General features: G+C 38.4%; 1 protein-coding gene across 2 annotated transcripts in view; it reads left to right on the top strand.

The window, feature by feature from the left end:
• The window catches only part of LOC110828742 (uncharacterized), a 47,364-nt gene extending 30,428 nt beyond the window's left edge, over positions 1 to 16,936 (top strand). Inside the window, exons 2-3 of one of the 2 annotated variants that reach the window (XR_015537627.1) lie at positions 11,628 to 11,770; positions 12,739 to 16,936. Coding sequence is in view for 1 of the 2 variants with exons in the window: in XM_087358071.1 (XP_087214197.1) it covers positions 4,235 to 4,648 (414 nt within the window). In the remaining variant the exon portion in view is untranslated. Of the gene's footprint in view, positions 1 to 1,190; positions 6,553 to 11,627; positions 11,771 to 12,738 lie in introns of those variants that run through there. The other variant, XM_087358071.1, reaches the window with a different exon arrangement.
• The last annotated feature ends 8,482 nt before the right edge of the window (positions 16,937 to 25,418 follow it).

The following is a 25,418-nucleotide window of genomic DNA, read 5'->3' as shown; positions in this document are numbered from 1 at the left end:
GGAGTCAACTTCGTCAGAAAAATTAAAACAATTGTTGGCAGATGATAAGAGGGAGATTTCTCGATAATTGTTACAATCAGACTCACTAGTCTTATAATTAAAACATTAAAAGTCTCAGATTTACTTTGTTTCGGTTGCTGGCTTTGTCTCCATCTTCAGGTAAGAAGACATCATATTTGCACTGTGGGGCTTATTAAATAAAGATAATCTTCATCACTGGCCTTTATCCTTATTTTTATCTAAAGGGCCCCAAAGATCAGATGCTTTCCCACTTGTAGACGGAGACAGAACATATATCCGAAACTTAGAAAGTTTTAGAATTTTAAGTATTTATTTTTAAATTCGTGTAATTCTAAATAACAAACAATGAATTATGCCCAACAAAAATATCATAATAATACGAATACGCCGTTAAACATAAAATGATGTGACGTGTGTCGACTGCGAAGTTGAAGTTAAAGCATTTTGACATTCTGCAACTCGTAATATAATTTATTTGAATTGAAGGCGTTAGAGGACCAATTGTTTATCCGCATTTAGAAGTTCATTTGGGCGCATATTTGTAGAAACTTGCCGATTACACTCTACAAATATTTAGCGCTGAGATTGTGGTCTTATTGCTGACAAATAAATGGAAAGTTCAAGGGTGTGGTAACTTTAAAGGCATAGCACATTTCACGGATTTTGTAGTAACGTCATCAAGTTGCAGGCTTCAAGGCCACAGACGGTCCCCACCCCCACTATGGCTCGGCTCAAATTCAACATTATAGCGAGTTCTGATCTGTCTTCACTCGCCTAGGCTCAGACGTTATAGTGTTGCAACGTTGTACGTTTATACCGTGACCTTGAAATATGAAATATGATGGCGGCTATTATAGCAGATTGGAAGGTTTTCAGCGGAAACAGATGTTCCGTCACATCACGTACAATATATCTGTTCTATACACATCTGATGAACATAAACGATGTTGGGTATTGGCCTATAACCTCAACCCTGCTGCAATAACTTAATATTTTTTTTAAAATTATAAGTTAACTGAATCCAGTCAACACTATTTCTTGAAAGGAAAGTTCATTTGATTTAATATTTATGACCAAATACAAATTGTCTACAGATTATATTTAACAGTTCAGTTGAATGATGGTGTCATTAAATTTTGCAGTTTACTGATGTGTTTCTTTTCTTACAGATTCGCATGGTTACATGGAGCGAATTAATGTTAACATACTACGAAATTTAAAACGTTACATATTAATTAAATAAAGGCTGTCAGGTTTCTGCAAAAACGTTATAAAATAACAACAGTAAAATTATAGGAGTAAGATTTACTAAGTTATAGAATTTAAATGTGCGCCGCCTAGCACTACGAATTGTTTTTAGAGTGCTTTAAAATGTTGTGATAACATAAGCATAATAGACTTGTTGGCTGGGTAAACGCCTGAATAAACCGTGCCTACCGACCCGCTTCTCAGCAGTGTCTGAAGAGTTGCAGCATGCGCACGGCGCTTTGTCTTATGTAATCTGTTAAAAAACCGAAACAAATCCACGTCTTTCATTGCCCCCTAGTAATCTATACATTATTATAATTTAAAGACACGCCCTGTTTTCATGAAACATAGTAACAATAAAAATATCTGGACTTATTCCCTTCATGACAGTTAATATTCCTACGATGTTTCCCGGAAATACGTTTCAGTACCGACATTATATCCCGTCTAACTAAGGACAGCCGGTGGCGAAAATTGGAAACTGTTTCTTGTTGGTTGGTGACGTAAACTATACAGCAATGCAGTTCTGCGCATATAGCCTCTCCCTTGCCCTCTCTACTCCCCTCTAGAGCCGATAAACGACGTAAACTTAATCGAGTGAACCTCCGACGAATTAAGCAATCGTATCCAGACATGATAAAACTCAAGTTCTGTCTCTGTGCTTGCCAAATGGTATCTTTTCAAGGCATGTTCCGCACAAAATGACAGTCTTTTATTTTCTACATCCACGATACAAGTTTTGTACATTTAAAACCCAAGTTAATTATGAAACTTTGCCCCATGTATTTTTTGAAATTAACCTCTAACTTCTTCTTTTGTCCAATTTTTTTGCTCAATATTTCGAATGAGGCATTTTTATAACTTGTCCTTTTCTCAGTGTGAGCGACCAAGTTTTACACTCATACGAAAGTTTAAAGAATTGTTGGTTTACACACTGTACTTATTGCCATAATTTGAGGGGTAGTAAGAACTTCAAAACGTCTGTAAAATTTTACCAGAGTGTGAACTCGCCGCCGTGGTAACCTGAAATAACACTTTGAAGTTACATTTTGGGTAGAGGACGAAAAGGTAAATTTGATAGCTTGAAGTGGGTTTATTCTGTGAAACATGACGTTCCCACGGCAACTAGTTTGAGTATGACTGTCTTCTGGGTTGTTTCGCAGTCTAGTATGGTATAAGTTTACAGACTTTTCAGAGGTGATACTGTCTCCATCATCAGGGCTATAAGAAAATCGGCAAGTACCTCTTAAACGTCGCTAAACGTCTACAATACTGTACCCAGTCAGTCACATTCACTGACTTTATTCTGTTCGAAGTTCAGGCCGTAATAACACGAATGTTATAGTGGCCTCTGGTATACGTACAGTATTATGTACAGTAGATATAAAATGTAGTGAAGAAATTGAATAGGCCTATTGTATTTAAAAATATAAAAGAGAGGTATATCTGATTTAAGTTTATTTAAACCTGTATAATAATTTCAGTTTAAAGTTCAATGTATGTTCAACCAAAATGCCATTTATTGAACGGTTCTGTAGGGTTGAGAACGTAAATTAATCACGGTTGTATATCCGTATATTTCTGTGTTCTCATTCATATTTAGTAATTAAAATTTCGTAAGCATCAACAATTCCATTCATAACATTACAATGAAGGAATGCCGCTAAAGCTTATAAACAAAAGAATCAAACTTCTCTTAACAAAATTCTGACTTGTAACGTCAGGACAGAACAGCATTGTTCTCTAGTCGTCTACGACCTGATATACAATAGACAATAACCTTTGCATTCAGTCACTGTGTGCTTTCCTAAGTCCACACTCCGATGCTCATTAAAGTAAAATATTCCAGTAGACATGCTTTAATTTGACACTAAACTTAAATGTTCCATAATCTTAAATTGCATATTAAATGAACTACTAATTCATCCTACTGTATTGCATTGCCTAGAATCGCTATGTTATGTGTTTAACGAAAAACAAAACTGAAATCGAGTTTTATAAAATTTTAGAAGGTTGTGTTTATTCTGTAAAGTTAGTCGCATGTGTGCTGTTTGATTTTCATGACATAGGGTAGCGTCTTGTCAGTGGAGGTTATGTAACTCTTTGTTCTTACACAACCGACAAAAACATGGTGTGTCCTTTCTGAAATTTTAACATGGAAAGAACATAATAGATATTTAATAAGAGTGTGAAAGAGACGACCGGGAAGTATTTAAATGTTTATATTGAGCCATGCCTCATGGCTCGAAGTGGCTTATCTCCCATATCTAAGTTCTTTGAAGTCTGCGGCTTCGAGACCCTGATGAGATAGCAGGGCAGTTAGGACAGTCTGTGTGTGTCCGCCGGAGAGAGAACGACTAGAGGAGAAATTCGGAAGGCAAGTCAGGTTTTGTGGGGATTGAGTTGGGCATCTGGGGTTGGATACCCAGCCGGAGTTTGAGCCCTGAAAGGTGTCTTGATTCTTTTTATCCTATATTTAAATATTTTTCATTAAATAATATACTTTGATTATTCGACGTAGTTTCTTTTGACTTTTCACCGCTTTACCCTCCCCAAGCCGTACCACCTCCCGGCCTGGGACGAACGTGGCCTCAGTAACGTAATATGGCAATCACCTCCTCGGGGGGGTTCAAAATGGTAGCAGAGCGTGGTTTTCGGAAATTTGGTGGTTTCGGAAATTTAGTTTGCGGAAGTTTTTTTTGGATTCCAACGGTTTTGACGGTTTGTAGGTCCTAAGTGTGTTGTGGTGAACGCGCTATTAGGACACCGTGTGGCACAGACAGGTTCTGTTATGGCCTGCCGTCCTTGCCGGTGCTAGCGCTTGTTGGTATTTGAGCGTGCTAGCGGGCAAGTTTGTCAGGTGGGGCGTTGGATGGGCCTTGCTTTAGATCACTGGGTGTTGCGGTTTGGTGGAATTAATTAATTATTATTTATTAGTTTTTGGTGTTTTTTTTTTCTCTCTCTCATGGCTCCGACAATTGGCTGGGTCTACGACCTCAGTAAGGAGAACCTTACGAGGCTCTGTGAGAGGTACCGAGTGGATGCCACTGGTCCTCTTGCCGAGCTTCGATCCCGCTTCGTCGCGTTCTTGCGAACACAGGAGGAACGGGAGATCTCGGCGATTCGCATGGAAGTAAGGGGACCTGAATATCCCGTTGATATTAAGTTGGCTGAGGTTAAAGCTGGAGGGCTCCCTTCGGTTGGTGGGGAAATGCCCGTGGAGGAATCCATTCGTCCTGTCGACGTGGTTGATGGCAGTTCGCCAAAGGCATTGGTGAACTTTCTGATGAAGGCCAATTCACTGTTCAAATTGGGCATAGTTGGGGAAAAAGAAATCCTTTGGGCTCTCCTTCCCAAAACAATAGGGCGTGTAGACTAGCCGGAGAAGACTGTCCGATGGACACACACAGACCCCCTCGTCCCCTTTGCCATGCAAGGGGACAGGTTCTCTATACACATGGCATGGTATATTGTAAGTAATGATAGTGTGACATATATAGATCTTAGATAGGATGGCCGTCATAGTTATAATAGATTTGGTATTTAGTTTAAGTTCAGTTTAGTTTACTTTGGTATTTAGTTGGAGAGTGTTGTACGAACATGTTATAGGTATAGTGTCTAGTTTAAGTACCGTAGAGTAAGGTATGGACATGTAATAGATATAATATTTAGTTTAAGTATTGGAGAGTGTTATAGATATGATGTTTAGATACAGTGCTGTAGAGTATTGAATGAATATGTCATAACTGTATGAAAATGCCTTTGGCATTGTTGTGTCGGTCCTCGAGGCGAGATGTTGTAATCAAGGAAAATATAAGCATCCTGTTCATGTGGATTGGCTGACTGGGGATGAACTCATTGGAGTGGAAATGAATCCGCTTGTCCTTGCTGAGAAAATTCCAGCCTCACTTAAAGAGAAGAGGTTTGGTGTAACATGAAGTGACAAAAGGGATGGAGATAAAACCAAGTGCAGTATTCGTAATGTCTTGGAGATGCAAACATTTGAAACCTGTGATGTATGTGTCAATTTGCATCAATAAGGAGTTTCAATGTGAAATGTTTGTATAACAGATCTTGTATGTTCGAAGTTGGTTATAATGTTAAAAACTTCTCTTTCGATCTGTATGAGGGCACTCTGAAGTTTGTGAAAAATTATCACATTGTTTTTGTGAAGTTACATTCTTGTTTCTTGTTTATGCAGAATACCATTCTGTATGTTCCATTGTAACACCAATTGAGGCTTGCGTTCCGGTTGGGTGTTGTACCACAAGCACATTGATTTGTAATTTCTTTTTGGGGTATTCTCAGTCGTGACTCTCGGCGTCTCTGAGTACATGCACTTTCAGCGCCCTGCTCTCATAAGGAAACTGCCCACTACGAAGCTGAAAGACAGGGCTAGGGCTCCGACGTTCTGGTGATGACTCATGGCTTGGAGATCTGGTTTGCTGTATGCCACTTTGCCTGGACGCCCGCGCTGAAGCTCGGTATCAATATGGACACCCAGGGGGGAGCCCGGGGTGGTCAGGTTGGTTACCTAGGGCTGGACCGGGCCAGAGAGGAAACTGAACAGCCAGAAAAGTCCCGTGGAGTTGTGATGGGATCGCGCATGAAGAGTGGGAGCTGCTTTGGGGCAGACCTGAAGTCACATGCGATCCAAGCTACCGGCACGTTTACTACGAAAACCCCGGCCCAGGGAGCAGTTTTGGGGGGGAGGATGAGCCATGCCTCATGGCTCGAAGTGGCTTATCTCCCATATCTAAGTTCTTTGAAGTCTGCGGCTTCGAGACCCTGATGAGATAGCAGGGCAGTTAGGACAGTCTGTGTGTCCGCCGGAGAGAGAACGACTAGAGGAGAAATTCGGAAGGCAAGTCAGGGTTTGTGGGGATTGAGTTGGGCATCTGGGGTTGGATACCCAGCCGGAGTTTGAGCCCTGAAAGGTGTCTTGATTCTTTTTATCCTATATTTAAATATTTTTCATTAAATAATATACTTTGATTATTCGACGTAGTTTCTTTTGACTTTTCACCGCTTTACCCTCCCCAAGCCGTACCACCTCCCGGCCTGGGACGAACGTGGCCTCAGTAACGTAATATGGCAATCACCTCCTCGGGGGGGTTCAATATGTATTATTTTTCGAAAATGTAAGGAAATTATCCCTTGACAAGGTGAAATGTAACTTATATACATGCATTTGTCTGTTCTACATTAGGTATAACATTTTGTATGTTCACAGATTATACAAGTTTTAACATGCTTGTTATTAAAATAAAAAATTCTGCTTAAGTGTGTAGCATCCTTTTCTCGGACTGGGACCTGTTCATATACGTTCTTGGCAGATGATCCAGAAGTGGTTTGCCATTGCCTTCTTCTGTGTGTGAATGGAGTAATTGTTGGGATGCCACGGAGAAACCGGGGAAGCCCGCGGAGGAAAATTCCGTGTTGTCTAGACCACGGCCTTGCCCAACACAAGTTATAAATTCGGGCACCGCCGGAAATCGAACCCGAGACCCCAGGATTACAAAGCCAGCGTTCTAACCGCTAGACCACCGTGGCTATTACATACATACATATATATATATATATATATATATATATATATATATATATATATATATATATATATATACGAGGCTCGTCCACAAAGTAAGTTTCCCTGGGGCCGTTTACAGAAACCAAACACAATTTCATGGAAATATTTATTGCAACAGATACAGCAAGTGTCCAGCTATTTTTCAACATATTCGCCACCGGAATTGAGACATTTGTCATACCGTGGGACCAACTTTTGAATACCTGTGTCGTAGAAGTCTGCCGCCTGGGATTGGAACCACTGTGTGAAACCATCTCCGCCTCTCTGTCATTCTCTAAACGCTGACGCTGCCCGGACAGGAATTTCTTGAGGTGTAGGAAAAGATGGAAATCACTGGGAGCGAGGTCCGGGCTCTAGGGTGGATGATTAAACACCTCCCAGCTGAACTCCTGCAGGAGACTTGCTGTCCGTCGAGCCGTGTGCGGCCTAGCGTTATCGTGCAGGAAGACAATACCGGCACTAAGCATCCCGCGCCGCTTGTTCTGAATGGCCTGCTGAAAATTGTCTGCACCAGTGACGCACCATCTGCTTGCTTATGACGTTAGGCCCATAGACCCGGCACAGCTGACGATGAATTTCGATCGGCGCTATGCTCTGTGCATTCAAAAACTTTATCACTGACCGCACTTCACAGTCGGCGGGAGCTGGAATAAGAACCTCCATCTTCAACAGCTGCAACGATGTTACTGTGAGAACGCGGGAAGTACCGTTAGTGCATGCGCCATGCTACGTCATTGCTCTATCACGTACGCACAGTCGCTTCGCGCAATATAAGGTTTGCTAGCTGTGGGACGAGTGGGAAACTTACTTTGTGGACGCGCCTCGTATGTGTATATATATCTATATATATATCTCGAACCTTAAACCCTTTTAAACCGAGTGACAAAGAGGAGAAACATCTGAGGAAGAGTAATTAGACACACTGCATTTAAGAAAAGAAAAATTTTCGGCTACGAAGTTTCCCAGGCGGAAACCGTTCGTCCTTCCTGAAGCCGAAGCTCGTAAATAATACTTAAAAATTCAGTTTTTACCTCAATGAAAATACAATGCTTCACCAATACAAAGATCAATTGGTTAATGATTTTTATTGTTATCATACTAGAAACATAAACTCTGTGACAAAAGACAGAGTTATCGATTGTTAGAACGTGTGCCACATATTATTACTACCAGGCTTTAAAAATTAAATCATAATTTCCGTATTTTGTAACAAGATGAGAGAGCTTTCAAATAAATTATTGTCCGTGACAAAATACCTATTCATCTGAAGTTTAAGGCAAACAAATATATGTGTGGACACAGGTTACAGGATATAGAAGATGCTGGGAAATTTAAACAATCACATTATTTTCAAGTGTGGTGAGCATAGAGGTCTTAAAAGGTGAAGAATCCTGAAGCAAAGTATGCCATAATATCTTTGGTCTACGATTATAGGGTTACTGAAACTTTGATATTAAAAGTATTAATAGTATCGCCTCGGACAGAATTAAGATGAATAGGCGGACATTATAATCGACTTATAAACAAGACGATGGTTGCACTCATAAATAACGCGCGAACAATTTCCCGCTTTGTAAGGGGTGCAGAAATTCCTGCACTCAACTATAAATTATAAATTAAATGTTTCCCCCACATTCTTGTCTCTACAGAGCTATTAGGATCACATTAAATGCAGTCTGTCTTGTTTTCTTTGTCACTTTATGCTATGCTAAGTTATGTAACACTTAATTCCAAAGTAATCAGGAATAAACACTTTTCGGTGTCTAGAGAGTTCCTCAGCATGCGGTCTAGAGCGCCGGCCTGGACCGTTCGAACACTGGAATCGTGGGTTCAAATCCCGTTAAAGGCATTGATGTTTATCCATGTCTTCCTGTGTTGTCCTGTCCTGTGGAAGTCATGCGGTAGGATGATTACGTATCCAAATAGTCCTGATCAATGTTCAAGTAGCTTCTGGAATCTGCCTTATGTAAAGTGACAAAAATCTTTCATGTATTGGAGAGCCACAAAGTGAGTTTCTGAATAATTACACCAACTTTTCTTTTAACTTTTTAGTTATTTCTTCTTCAGCGTCTGAATGAGCACTATTAACATTTGTAACATTGTTAGAGAACTTCACATCGATTGTCTTCTGGGTTATAACGCCGTGTGGACTTGTAAGTTGATACTTTCTTTTCGGGGGAACATCTGCGTCCATTCTTAGTGCTGAAGCCGTACCTACCAACTTGCAAGACGACAATGTGCTACAAACCAGAAGATTTTACATTGACATATACATTGCAGTGAGAACCTCAAATCCCATACAAAACTGCAGATTTATGATGTTAAAGATTCATTCGCCTTTGCATCGTAATGTGACAAGGAAAGTTTGTACGGAGCAGCAACATTGTTTTTTCAGCGTAGGATTAAACGAGCGAAGGAACTGTTTCATGTATTGACAAGTGAAAGACATGGGGATACTTATACTTTGCGCTAACTAAAGACTCTGTATGTTGCGTTATTTAATACCGACAACAATTAAAGTTTAATTATGTACCACGAACTGCGAACAACTGAGATACCAGGAGTCATGACTGATTTAAAGGTATCTTGGAATTCGTCTGGGATGGATTTAGATCTCGTTAAATCAGTCAGAAGAACCGGAGCGCTTGTCGAATATCTAACTTGGTTCCTTGTTCATGCAAAGTGTTGCCGCTTTGGTAACTAATTTGTATAAATAATGAGGTGAGAAGATGGTCTCTACCTGGTGGGACTGAGGAAAAGTTAAAAAAATTAGTGAATACGAGTTTTTGGTGGTCTTCTATTTAGACTAGTATTTGAGATTACCAAATTTGGTTTGCAATCCAAGTTTTGGTACACTTTCGTGGTTTTATTCTCCACTATAACCTTTCACCATTCAACTTGCTGCTTCTCATCTGTGTGATGTGGTTGAACTGGGATCACAGGTAGGGGATATCACGAGGCTTTCAGAACTAGATCAGGGCACGTGACCTCTTAATCCCATGGGCCGTTCTCTCAGCGGGTAGTTGACTGAGTGACTTGGAAACGTACGATGGTAGGAGGGTGGGTCTTGATGTGGCGTGATGACCATGAATCACAGTTAACTAGAATGTTCAGTTATAACAACTTCATATTTTTCATGCCGCTGGGCGTATAATTTATTCTATTCTCGCTTGGGAACATATCAGAAACACTTGTACGTTCTCAGCTCTTTTACCCCCTCGAATGACTATGTAGCTGCAAAACTTAACAACGACTTTCCAGCTTTGAGAGTTAGTTGAAGCAGTTTTTACATAGCCACCCCAAGGTCGTCCTAATTTCCTCACTCTTCAAAATATTAAAGCGATTTGCGACCCTCACACAAGGGTCCTATGTAGTTAGCCACCCTGCGTCTACGGAAATCGTAGCACCGAACTTAGCTTGGGATAGAACGATTTATTCAAGGGTGTGAGGATCCCTTGTGAGGCCTGTGTTACCCTTAATGCCCTTGCACAGTTATGCTAACTAAATTTTATTCTTCCTGGGAAAATAGTCAATCATACTATTTCCCGTCTACAGTGCTACGATTCGAATAGAAGAATATGAAAATCATACTATTTGGGACCAAATAAAATATACCATTATTGCAGCCACTAAATTCAACATTTATTGCATATACGCATATATACTAAGTGGTATATGTGGTGTACGTGTCTTCCTATATGCCTATTTATGAATTTTTTTAATGCTCCACGGCTACTGATTACGACGATATCTTAAGAGGTGATCAGCCTTCTGAATATGGAGCTACAATCCGGTTCGTTACATTCGTTATGTTATTAGGTTATTATTATGCCATTACGTTACTATTGCGTTATTAGTTTGTAATACGTTTCGGAGACTGTCCACCTCGATCTTGAACGCTGACAATGTAAATAGACCATCTCCGAAACGTTGAAATGTAACTCCATACTTAGATGGATGATCGTCAAAAGAGATTTTATTTGCAGTTTACCGTCTCTTAATATCGGACACACAACACATCAATTACAACCCGGTATGTTTTACTACCTTTTACTACATTTTATTATGATTCATTTACATTTTATTACGTTGTATTACGTATTAACTCTTTAAATTATTATATTTCCTATGTCAATATCCAAAATCACGACTTGAAAATTAATTTTACAGATATAAAACATCCAAGTACAACCTCCAAATCAAAAGGAAGAAACAAAAAACTTAAAATTAAACAAATTAAAATAATCAATAAACGCAACGCAAAATGTACAACAGTTTTTAAAATATATTAAAATTGATAGACCTGATGATGATGTAATACACATTGAAACATGTCGTCGATACATAAATGTAACAAGATGCAGTGTCTACTGAGAATGTTATAATTTTAAATAATTTTAAACAACATTATTTTAAGTTTGTGTATAGACGGAAAATAAAAATATTGTATCAATAAAACACAAACATGACGCAATTAAGATATAGATTTTATTTTGTGTATGAGAACTGATACAGAATAAAATACTCTGTACACCTATATTTTTGTTGTCTCTTTGTTGACTATCGGGATATTATTGATGAGATTAGCGATATCGGCTTTAAAAATGAGCCTGTGATCGATGCAGTTAAAACCGTTGGAATACCTCAGTCTTCCATGTAATAACTTCGAACAAATGACTCGATTTTCTCGAAACTCAACTGACGATACCGAGACAATCGATTACAGAATGCGTGTCAGTAAATGTCCTAAAATATCATATATTTGCAGGTCTTGAGTGGGATATAGACAGCCTCTGTTAAGATTCTTTATGAGGACTGAGGAAGACAAAGTCAATCTTAAACCTTTGACTCCTAACATCTTCCAAAACTAGGACTACATTGACCTTGGCTTGTCAACTCCAAGGCCGCAAGGTATGAATAAAGTGAAATGTCATGACATTTTATTTAAAGAAAGTACCATTAAATTTAACTAATATTGCGGACAGGTTCACATATTACTCAATAATTTTCTTCAATAATATCAGTCACTAGTGAGGTTAGCATTATTTTCATTTTATTGATCTTTCGATATTATATTGAATATTTGATGTTGCAGTTTTCGTATATCCCTCCGAATTTAATCAATAATACATCTCCTATTTACTTTGTATAAGTAAAAGTACTGCCAGATACTGACGACAAAAATAAAAGTGCGTTTTTTGTATGAGGTAAATATTTTTCATCCTACAGAAAGATATATTATTACAAAATATGTACGCGGACGGCAAGAAACATATCGATGAGCCTCTGGTTGAAAACTCTTGTTTTACCTCTTATCTTACATGTAAAATTGAAATTCAGTGTTTGTGAATGTATATATATTCGTTTACAGCTCGAGAACGGATATTTGCACCAAATTTGGCATACTTATTCTTTGAGAACAGGAATGGTTTCTATAGCTCGGCAAATAAACATAATAGAAGAACGGCACAAAGAACAGAGTTGTTTGTTTCAACAAGGACAGTACAAGTTCTAATGTCAGAAAACCAAAACTGTCAGTGGTTCGAGTGGGACTGAATATTCTTCTGATTTAACGAGCTTGGCTCTCAGGTCAATTTGGACTCGCATAATCAAACTTTTATGGAATGTGGAGAAGAAGTTTGTAACGGACTTTTTCACTGCAGTAATATGCAATAGGCCGTAAAATCAATATTTTGGAAACGATTACGAATAATTAATCTTAAATATTGGCTATTTCAAAGTATTTTACAGATAACAGCCTGAAGGAACTGTATAAAATGCGAAACCACTGGGAAATCAATTGATTATAAAATATTACAGAATCTGTGATTAATAATAACAATACAAACTTCTGAAGCTTATTTCCTATTGTCTTTCAGGGATTCTTCACGCACTAGGATCCATCTGTGAAGAAGACTTGAATCCAGTTGTAGATATTCTGTTATTTTGATAAATTAATTCTTAAAGTGTTGGACAATGTAATTAAAAACTTATTTCTAGAGTGTTGATGTCTGTTAACGTCGTGAACATTATGAAGTCAATGGAGCTTGAAAATGGGACAGCAATATAAAATGTTTTACTCTGTTTTGTCGTGGTGTTTCAGACTAACCTCGCCTTTGCTTTTGGTGTGCCCAGTGGCACTGTGCCGAGCGATAAGCGCGTTGTCGTGTCGTGATCATTTTTCTTCATTTCGCCCTGCGTCCCTGGAGGCGACAAGAACACCGCGCCCCTCAAATTAATCCTCCGAGACACGAAATCCGTTTAAACAACTCCCACGACTTCTGATTCCTTCTTCTTTTCTCTTCATATGAGATATGATTTATGGAAAGGTTCAGGTATCTGAAATGGTCTTTCTTCTCCTTCTTCATATTTCAGCTACTTTTTTCCCCGACATTTGTACAGTGTAGTATTTATTTTGAAAATTGTAGATCTTAATTGATTTTAATCATTAAAGACGACACTAAAGACAATGCAGCAAATCGTTGAAGCCTATAGATTTTAGGCGGTATTTCCTTATTTCATTTGTTACTACAAACGCTCAAAATGTCCTCCGTTGACACGAACACATGTGCACCACGACTTCGGAACACGGCACTTAGCCTTCGAGTACCCCGGGTATGTTACTGTTAGTACCTAGTTACGAAGTCCTTCCAACGCATGTGTTCATGCCCACGGAGGACATTTCGAGAATTGTTTGTAACATATGCAAAAAAAATCATTTTAGTAAAGAATTTCGCATGTTAGAGATACTGGAACATCATACCATTATTTTATATTCTCTACCTTTCCACAGAAGCATTTTTGGAACTTCATTCAACGAATATTTTCTCATGTTGACATCACGAAGTTCTATCAATTATGGCACAATTTAGAAATACACTGTGTAATGAATAACAGGGACATTCTATTTACCTGCTTGTCCGAGTGTTTTTTGACAATCAAAAATTTTCAATTATGTTTTACTCCATCCGCGCGTAGGTAACCCTCACTCTACCTGAAATTCAAATCATACCTTAAATATTATCTCAAAAAGTATCACAATGCAAAAAGTAAGAAAAATTGCATGAAACACATTAAATTAAAACACGTCAATTTCAAACATTCTTGAGAATGATACATATTTAACAAAACATACCTTAAATATAAATATTATGGCTTTATACTTTGGAAATTTGTTATTGATTACTTTCGTCATTAACAGAATTTATTTATCTTTACTTTATTTCTCCAATGAACGAACATCAAGACCATTCAATTCTGTAGACAATAATGGCACTAAACATAAGCTTCAAATTGGATTACACGTGTATTTCCCTGTTTCAGCTACTCTCATGCACATTTGTCGACCGAAAACTGATTGCAATTTCCGTGCGTGCGGTTAGCAACAATGCTGGAAGACATTCTATAAAATCGTGCTGCTGAGCAAACAACACTTTACATCTGCAGGTAGCGGCGTGTTTACCGAAGCAAACATTGCATCCGAACAGGAAATGCGAGGCTGTCGATTAGCCTACCGTCTATTTACCCACGGTTTAATTACCCCTAGTTGCCGCCAGAGTGCTCGCGTGTCACTCTTGACACGCAACGTAGAATCCATTAAAATCCTCTGCACAAATATTTCCGAACTCGAATCAAGTTACTAGGTAATTTTTCTGTAACTACGTGCTCGTGCGTGCGCGCGCATTGTTGCTTGTACATATTAATACTACGTCAACTTAAAGGAAACGTGCTTTGTGATATTGTGTGTATAGACCTTGTTTATTTCATATTTTTCTTTCTTCGAATCTGTAGGCACCTCACATATTAATTTAATACTGAGACATCTGACAGGTACATGAAAGAAGTCTTTCCTGGTGAAAGAGACCGTCTCCGAAACATGGGATTCTAACTCCATGGCTCTGCTGTAGCACAATCAATATAGTGACTAGGTTAGGGGATGGACAGCCGGGGTTCGATTGCCGATAGAGAAGGCTACTTTTCTTCGCCACTGCACGTCCAGACCGGTTCTGGGGCCCACCCAATGCTCATATCCATGGGTAAAGCCGTAGAGACGTGAAGTTAAGCATTCTCCTTCGTCTACCTAGTGTCGAGGTTAAGAATGCGTGGAGCTGTACATCCATTACATAAGTCTATAAGGCGTGAAGTTTAATGAAGAAATTTCGTACTTACACGACTGATCTCTTTAGAATACATTATATTAGTTTGCCATGAAAGCTTCAAATATCATCTAACTTTATTATCGTGTTACTCCGAATTATATCTCCGTGAATGTAATGAGTACGGTCCGACGGTCCAGGGTTTTGTTTCCGGCAGGGGTGTTTTTTTATGTTCAGCTCTACAGCAGAGTTTCGTGTCTCGTTGTCTACGGGAATAATTTCCTGAGTAGGATATGGAGTCCTCCGTTAACAGAATGAGGAAGACTTCGAATGTTACCTACCATTCAACATGCCTGTCTGCTTAGGCCCAGGAAATCCCCAATTTGAAAAATGTGGAATAAATTACAATGTGAAGAACTGATCTCTATGCTGTTTACAGGCTGTTTCATTCTTTTTTAGATTTTGAAGATTATAAAGTAATTAAATTTAATACAGGATATACCATTTACAAAACAACCTAACAGTAATAAAGAACTACGTTATTAAATATAATCAAATGCAGCTCTAGACCCATGTAATAGACCTCTCGAGTCAAAATCACCCTGGTTGCTAGGCTGCTGCTCCAGTCAGCTGCGCAAAAATTGTAGATGTGGACGTGGTATGTTCATTAGCAGGGCATGAACAGAGATTAGAATTTATATTTTTGGCATTATTCCTTATTGTATACTATTATTTATGGATTACTGTGATGAATTGGAGACCTTGTTTATCTTCTTCTTCTTTATTACGCCGTCTCCTTTACAGGAGGTTGGCGACATATTATGAACAGGATCCTTCCATCCTGCCTTGTTTGTTTTTCATTTTTGAACATTACTTCACATCGAAATTTTATGTTGTGAAGCCTTTAGCAACCCTTATCTCGAGAATATTTTTTGTAAAAGGAGAATAGTTGTGGCCCGAAGACTGATAAAGTGACAGGGGGATGGAAAATATTACGTGGTAAGGAGCTACATAACTTGTCCAAAAAATCTTCTACACTACGATTTATTTTGTTGCTATGGCATTAACATGTTTTGATGTATAAAGTGTAATATTGAGGCTTCCACACTTGTTACATCAATCGCTGAATGTAATTAGCTGTGTCCATGAATCTTACGTGAAATTTAAAATTATATTTTAAGTTGATTTAGTTGTTACAGTAGGTTCTTTCATTATTAATTAGTCATTTGTTATATTAACTATTAGTTGTGTTATACTGTCTAAATCAGTGGTATTCAACCTTTTTTGTTCGTGTACCCCCAGATATAATTTCTCTTCAACTTTGTACCCCCAAAGTTGTTTGTTTATAATTTAAGTTATACATAGTATATAATCTACATCTAAAATAAATTAAATAAATGACATTACTGATTATTCAGTGTTTATCATAAATTAATTTTTTTTTAAATTTCACGTACCCCCTAAGATGTCTTCGCGTACCCCCGGAGGTACACGTACCCCAGGTGGAATACCACTGGTCTAAATTATAGAATCAATAATTAAATTATAATTAAAAGTTAAAACTATTGTTTTGTTGGAAGGTTGCCGAGTATTTTTGTCAATATTAAATTTTTCTTGCTATTTGAAAGTGTTTTAGCTGCAGCTATTCTAGTTATAAAATCTCCTTGTGTATTATTTTTATTGCTCTGTATTATTGTTGATAATTTAGGCGTATATTGTCCTTATTATTCTTATATGTTGCCTTTTTTATATTACTGTTGGTTGTTGCAATCGTAACTTGTTTCAATTAATTTTTTGTTGTTGTTTATATTATTTCTTACAGACTGGTTTTAGATCGTTAATTAACGAGATCTTAAGAACGTAGCTGTGTTTTAATTACTCATCAACCCATGCGTGTGTTTGTGAATGTAGTTATAATTAAGAATTTGCCCTGTTGTTCTATGGGATCTCTAGTTATATGAATTAAAAGTTTAGAAAATTACATTCTCTACTTTAAGCACAAGTAATCTGTGCTCTGGGGGTTTTGATTTAATTAAATTCATCACTTCTTTACTGTAACGAAGATAGAATGTGGGAATCAGACCCATGCACCGGCTGTTTCGGACATACACGTGCAAGGCCTGTGTAATACCACGAAGACAGAATGCAGTTTCGGACGCAGCCACTCCTTTATTGATTCAGCTTCCAGTTTTGCTGGGAATATGAACAATTATATTTTTTATTCTCTGTACCTTTTGTCCCGCTTTCTGAAATATCGAAATCTGCACCCGATATATGTGCACTACCAGTGGACATTCGATAACCCCTGTAAGGCTTAGTGGGAATTATATGTACCACCTACTTTAACAGTTTTGAATTTTGCTCTCGTGTTTTGTACGATTATTTCCTTAAACAACATGAACCAACTGACATCTGTAACGGAGAAGCTTTGTGCTTTCTTTGAAGTACGAGGCATATTTCAAAAATGTTTTCAGAAGCCTCTAGCTTCACAGGATTAACCTAACATCCCCCCCCCCCCTTTAACGGGCTGTGCGGTTTAGCTTATATTTTTTTTTAGAGATTTCCCAACTTAAAATAATTATAACATTCAAGAATTGACAGGGGCTTTTTAGTTTCGCTTTTACTTTGATGAATGTAGGTCTACTATTTATTTATTGAACATGGATCTATTTTCGTATATTCCTAAATCATACGTTTTGTCGGATTTTTAAATTAATTTCATAAACTTGTTGGCTGCTAATTAAATTTATAACAAGTTATATTGTTATTATGGGCATATAAAAATTGTCATTGTATGGCATATTTACAAGTTGTTTCAAAATGATGTGCCATAAATCTTTGGGGCAATTCAGAACATCGATACTAATTTCAATTAACATATCCGAAAATGCTGCTGTGAATGTTATAAAATAAAATAAGTTCGAGCGTACAATATTTCAGCATTTCTAAAATGCAAAATGTTTGACTGAGGGAGGATTTATGTGCTGCACACGTGGCAACATAAGCTCTAAATGCCATTCATGGATTTGTAAGCATGCGTCAGTACTGTCTCGAAGGGTTCGAACACTCCATATGTGGCAAGAGTCTCGTTTGCTGCATTCTGTAAGGGTTACCAAAGTTGCTAATGTCAACAGTATTGGCGTAAACAGCATTTTTTTATCCCACAAGTAAAATTCTACAGGACTGAGGTCCGGTAACCGTGGTGAACACAACACAGTAACCTCGGGACCGCGACGGATATAATGTCTTGATGGTGAGATGATCTTTATTGATTCCGGCCCACACGTTTAACAGCTTCGTGCATCATGCAGATAGATCATCATAATGTGCTCCATAACGTTTATCCTCTGAAAATTTATATAGGCTCAAGTCCGGACGTTTGGACCGATTTATCTAAACATTTAGACTCTTATTGACATCTTGCAGCTCCCTGTCAGTTATAACATTATTAAGAAACACTCTGTATAAAAAATCGTTTGTATGTTTAGTAAATGCCGGCGATGACTCTGTGCTGAATTTTGATTATTTTGTATGTATTCGATCTTTTTTCCAAGCTAAGACTAAACTTTGGATTAACCAGCTATTCCATTAGTTTCCCGACCCCACTAAGGTTGGTTATGATAAAGTTTGCTTTTATTCTAGAAACTTCCATCTTTCAGGAGTTATGAGATCGAATGAGATGGGAAGATGATCATGAAAACTAAACAGTTAAGGAATTGAAAGGAAGCAGTGATAACCTACTTTAAGGTTCCATAACGGTATTTGCTTGAAGCGGCTAAGAAGAATCACAAAGAATCTTATTCAGTACAGCTGAAACATTTCCTTTCGAACACAAAGCATGCTACAGAGTGTTACCATTCGCTATTATTTAAATATATTCTTGGAGAGTGTCTTAAGAACATAAGAGGTCGCGCGATAAGTGCTGACACTTGCGCAAAGGACTGTTTTTGGTCGTATGAGATGGACCCGTCCAAAGCACGCGCTAGAGGGGTGTCATCTTCAGTTGGTTAGTGGCTCTAGCTGTGTTTAGATCGGTGCGTCACCGCAGCTGAGGCTATGCGACCCCCACTACTACTGAACTCCCCTCTCTCGGTTTACACATAACGCATTTAGGTGCCACCACTACTCGTGCGACCTCTATATACACACATTCACTGAATTTGTATTGCTCGATTTCAATCGACCTAAAAGAAGAGAACCTGACTGTTTCTGGTAGCAGAAATACGAGTGCGGCTCAGACCATCAGTTGGAATTTTTTTACGCTTATCAGTTAAGTAGTTCAGCCACTGGTTCAGCTGTTACGTATGCAAAACAGAGGATGTAACTAGGAAGCAACGGAAGAGACTCTTATCCGAGCGTTACAATTAACCACAAATAATGGAAACGATAAGTAGAGTTTTGGTACTGTCCAGTGTAAGAAGAGAAGGACTGAACTGTCTCTTCTCATATAGGCCATAGGTTTTGTAGAGTTAGGCCCTTAAGTGTTTTTAGCCCATGTTGGTACTACTCCATATATTCTTATGAAAATTATACTTTGATTTTGACATAAATGGCCTCAGAATAAAATGAATTGTCTGAAATATTAGTTGTAGTTATTTAAACTATAATGTGGTCGGATGAATTCAAAATCGTTGTCATACCTTTATATATGAACCTTTAATTTACCAGTGTTACATCAAAGATTCGTTTGTACTCTTCTACCTTATTTCTGTGGTAGTAGACCTATAATGTTCAATACCGATGTTTCAAAGGCAAAATCCTCATCTAATTCCAGCTACCGGATGATCTGTAAGAACACAAAGTTCTCGACTCTGAAGGGTTGTCAATTGTGTAATACAATATGGATTGTTTGGGTCTTGGACTTTATCTATCGTTTGATGTTATAAAACACACAACGTGATTTGGATTGGCTCATTTTAACGGGCCCCACAGAGTATGTGCCCCTTTAATTACACCTGAAAACGAGGGCAGATCTAGTCCTCGAAATGTTGTGTATTTTATAACATGAGACGATGGACAAGGTCCAGAAACCCAAAAAGCCACAATGTTCCTCGTTTTAATACAGAATACTGCTGCAGAAACTATCAATGTTCATACCGTGGCCCACAACACATGTATAATGCTATTCACATCTGTTTGTGGTTGGATAGTGTGTCCTTTTCTAGAAAACCGGTGAAAAATATGCAAATTTGAAGTATACATAGAAACTATTTGCCCTTTAATTAATTTTTATTAAGTTTAGCCTTAAATTTTGAAGAGGAAGTGATATATTTTGTTACGTTATGCGGTTATTATAAACACTAAGAATTCAGAAAAAATATACTTTAAGAAATATTCTACACAAATGCACCATGTGGTTGCTTTCTGAACGGCTTAATTGAAGTACAACTGCGGTTGATGTCTGGACTGGAAGAGTTTTTCACTTAACAGTAAAATAGGAACATTGGTAACTATTAACATACACACACCATTTGGCCTACACTTGCGTTTCACGGACAGTTGGCAGCACTGAACAGCTGCGACGAAGATGTCTCAACAATTTCCTTTACAATTTCCTTCCCCTATTACTGGGGCTGTAAAGAGGATATAGGATACATTTTAGTCCGTTTCAAGGAGTGTGTAGGGCGCTGGCCACACTGCGTCCTGTTGGGGTTTCTTTGTCCTCATCGTCGTGTCTGACAGAGCAGCAAATTTTTCGTCTGTTGCCACAAGTCTTGAAATTATGAATTTAACTTAAAGATCATTCGTACACGTAGCACCTACGACAGTTATCAATTGATTAAAATAATGACCGAATGGCCCTTTCTTTGTGAATTTTTAATGTTAAAATTTGTGAATAATCCATCCTTAGAGCTATCAATTATGTAATGTTGCACTAGATTTTTAAAACACCTAATGGTTTACGCAATTTATATATTTTAGATTACTAATGATTTATTTGTTGTGAGGATAATGTCAGGCGGGATCATTGGGACATAGGAGTTGAAGGAGACTGGATTTTGTAGGCCCAGTGGAGGGCTTTGGTTAATTCGGTGATGAACATTCGAGTTCGGTAAGTTAGTTAGTTAGTTACTTAATCGTTTATTTGTCATAATTTTACGCTGGTTTTGTTAGTTTCTTCAATCTTTGAGATGGCTGTCGTCTGTGATGTTGGGCCATGTAGTTCAGCATATATTAACAAAGGTTTCTCTCATCGCCCTGATGATGGAAGTAAGCTCTTCTGAAACGTCGGTCAGTAACTACTAGACTACACTGTGCAACATCACAGAAGACAACAATATTTATATTTTTCGCCGTAAAATATTCTCAGAAATTTTCTTTTTATAGACTCACTTCTACGTGGTGAGTGAAAATTGATTTTGAAACGTTGACGATTGTGTTTAGTAGAACACTTTGGAACGAGGGATTAGTTAGTCTGTAAGTTCAGCATGTAAACAGTACAATACAGAATAATCAATGTTCACAGCTGAATTCGAACTCGCGATCTTGATATTCGGGTGACCCTGATCATACGTTGAGTAGACAGCTTCTCTATTGTGATCAGCCACATTTATTTTCATTCCATTTAATCTGACGGATTTAATTATTTGAATTCATAAATTGTCGTGACAGTTGTCAGGTTCGTTCAGACATCGTGGGGGGGAGGCGGAGAGGGGACACGTTAAAACACATTCAACTGTTGGAGATGTGACGTCTCTTCGATTGTGAGATTGCATGAAGGCATTTTTTTATATTTACTTAATCTAATTTATGCGTACCAATAGAATTATTCGTTCCTCAACGGTGTTTTCGTAACTCATTGCTTATGTAACGTGGAACAGTAGAATAATTACGAATTTAAAATGACGTTTAATTTAACCCGTCGACGTGGTAGTTTAAATACCCCGCATATACTGCTGTCGTGCTGTTCCTGCGGTAGTATTTTTTAAATGCCCCTTTAAATTTTGCTGTAAAATACTCTTTTTTTCATAACTTTTGAACTATATGAGATATAATTATGAATTTTTCACTGAAATACTCTTAAAAGATGGTTTTATAATCTTACCTTATAAGATGAGATGTGTGAGCAGTGGAAGCAAGTCGATTAGAAGTTTAGTTTCAGAAAAAAACGGAGTGTACTACAGCCGGTTCTTTGAATAGTAAGATCTAAGTGTAGGCTTTTGCACAATGCCCATCAACATAAATAGAGCCAAAAGAACGTAAATTTCGTCCACTGTAACATCTTGCCACTTCCTAATCCTAGAGCGAAATGTGAGAGGATTGGCACTTTTTGATATTTCTTGCTGAGCATATCTGTTAGTTTGATCAGCAATGTGCTGCACAAGTGCTATATCGAAAATATTTTCGAATGAACTCACGACATCTAGTTCAGCAGTGTCGAACTGGGGACCACACACATTACAAAATGCTTCTCGTGAAGCAGGAAATGAGTCTATATTTTCCCACAAAAACGTGTTGGAAACTACACCTGCATGTACGATGTCGTCCTGTCGACCACGTCTACCATTATCACAATCACTATCGCTAAACACGACAGTTCCCGGTGTCACAAACTGTGTATAATCAATGTCAAATACACTATCATCGTCCGAACTATATTCACTTATACTATCATCTTCTAAAACTTCATTTAAAACTTGTATTTCTTCAAGCTCCGTCAAGGGTCGACTTGTCGAAGAGAGAGCCATTAAACTACCAGGTCAGGCGTTTATTTTTAGACTCTCCCTTGCAGGTCATTGGAATGTAACCCTGTTGCCACATGTATACACATAGAGATTTATTTCCACAACAGGCGAGAACAAACCTCATCGCGCTGGCGTTATTTATTCCATACTTATGGGCGTTTTAAATTAGGCTTTGAGGCTCGCGTGTTTATACGTAAATCCACAAGAACTTTAATTTAAATGCCCGCGTGTGTACACGTAAAACCACGTCTGAGGGTTAAAGGTGTTGACTGTTTCAATATAGTATTTTACAATTAGTAGTACTGGCTTTTAAGACATCGATTGACATCCATCAATGTCTTAAAAGTCAGTAGAAACACAACGTTTCAGAAACCTGGTCTGTTTCCATCCATAGGCGAAAAGGTAGGAAGTGTTTACTCATTTAGATCGAGTTACTGACGTCAGCTCTTTGTAACGGTCCCAAACCAAGTACCGTCTTCTTCTTCTTCTTCTTCTTCTTACCATTTTGCCTGAGGACTGAAAGAGACCCAGTTTCCGAAACGTTGTGTTCTTTATGTAACACTGGACGAAGGAGAAACACCAAAAATTCAATACCAATTAATATCCTAATATTTGGAGGGGCCAAGGGAAACCATGAAAAATCTCATTTTGGAAGCCAGTGGAGCGCTAGGCCTTGCTGGTATATAGTGGGATTACTAACCGCTCGATTATTGACGTCCAGCGTGTGCTAACAATAACTGTAGCTATTATTTATTTACGTGTGAGGAAGATAGGGCAAAGGTCATCGCAAATAAAATACTTCTGATTCACTTGTCAGTGAACTAGAATAGTTTCAGAACAATTACCATAAAATAGAGTTCCCAAAATGTGGCCAGCGAACCATCATTGGTGAGTTTCATTCGGATGGTCCACGGAACAACCTTGGGGGGGGGGGGAGATTACAAAGAAATTAATAAACAAAACTGACAAAAAGACACAAACTAATGTTAAGTACTGGTTATTGTTGTGTGTGTGTGTGGATATTGTTCAATAAACTGTTGAACGGTAGATGCTGGAGTCCTATTAATCCACATTTAATTCAGTAAGTTCCTTCATGAGGTAAAAGTTGGCGAATTAATTGGACCATATTCTACTTAAGAATTTCCGACACTTTCTAAAGAAACCACATGCTACACAGGAAAACACGCCGTTCAACAGTATATCGAACCAAATCCACACACGCACAGCAATAACCATCACTTAACACGACGCTGTTGTGTAAATAATTTTAGCGGTAGTCGTTAGCACTGGGCGGTCACTTAGGCACTTCATGTCGGTGTCCAGGAAAAGACATGCGTATAACTATGTCAGCGAACGCACTGTACTAAAGAAATACTGAAGTATCCACGGAATAAATTAAGTTCAGTACCAACTTAAATATGGCTATCTTCTGGGTCGTTGCGCCGTGTAGTCTGATAGAAGTTTACCGACGTTTCAGAGGTTCTTGTTGCCTCCATCATCGCCCTGATGATGGAGGCAGTAAAGACCTCCGAAACGTCAGTAAATTTATACCTGACTAAACTGCAAAATAACTCAGAAGACAGCCGTCTTCAGATTCACCGCCGTGAAACCTGAAATCCTACAGTGCCATCATCTTTCATCAGTTTTTATCAGTTATGGAACAGTGCATTTGAACTGTCGAATTACAGGCCAAAAGGCAGAGAAATCATTAAGTAATCCGCCAAAACCAACGGAAATTGTAGTGGTCCGAGAAGAAATTAATTTTGTGACACACTGACTAGATACGAGTGTGTTACAAAACAGCATCTTCTTATTGGAGCAGTGTGTTGCGTGGATTTTCATTTCTCGACAGTCACCACTACACTGGATTCAATCCGTGAACTAACACCGGTATAAACATTCAGAATGTGTCACAAACTGCGACACATTCTGACAGCAATTCCCATCTCAGCGGTTCAAATAAGATGGTGAGCCTCTGCTTGGTGATATCCTCCCCCTGTTTTTATTGCACTATATCTTGATCGCAACATTCTTCCCAGATAATAACCCAGCATTCTCCTCCACATAATTCAAGCAAGTTTTCGTAAGGCCGACAACCCTTTATGGTATTCATGTAATAGCACCGTAATGAATTTATTTACAGTCAGCAGAGACAGACTAATTCTCCCTGAGGAAATATTACGGCGCCTTCAGTATCAGTGGCGTGCAGACTCTTTAGCATTTTTCTGCAGTGGCGTTCTGCTCCTCACAAAAAAACAAACAAACTGGTCTGTGTTTAGATCTTTGCACCGAAAGCGTGTAGTGTGTTAATGCACGAATAACAAGATTTTATACTCGTCTCTAACACACGCTCGTTTAATCCTTTAAGAGACATCGATAACGATGTGCAACACGTACTTTGTAACTTAGTAACTTGGTATTTAGTAACATTACATTTGCCATCTTCATGGTGCATATTTGCAATGTTTGGATAAACGGTCGACAGCCTTCAATTTTCGACGCTGGCCACACCCCCCAAAAACGAAGGGGCACAGACCTTATGTTCATTTACTTACATATTGTCTGTCTGAGCGGAGAAGTGACTCGACTTGATGCCGTGACGTCATGCTGAATGCTGTCCCAAAAACATTACCTCGTCATAAAAATGTTCCCACTGTCGGAACATTGTGTTGATATTTAATACGATGGGTGTGTTACTAGTGACACGACTGTCTTGTTAGCAAGTGAGTACTTTTATTTGAAGGTTAAATCAATTCTCCGCTCTGATAAACAGTACTT

Source organism: Zootermopsis nevadensis, unplaced genomic scaffold (assembly GCF_977971745.1).
Source record: "Zootermopsis nevadensis isolate Lab colony 2312 unplaced genomic scaffold, Znev_1.0 Znev_ptg000029l, whole genome shotgun sequence".
In the NCBI taxonomy this organism is placed as follows: Eukaryota; Metazoa; Arthropoda; class Insecta; order Blattodea; family Termopsidae; genus Zootermopsis; species Zootermopsis nevadensis.
This window is presented reverse-complemented; position numbering and strand designations above follow the sequence as displayed.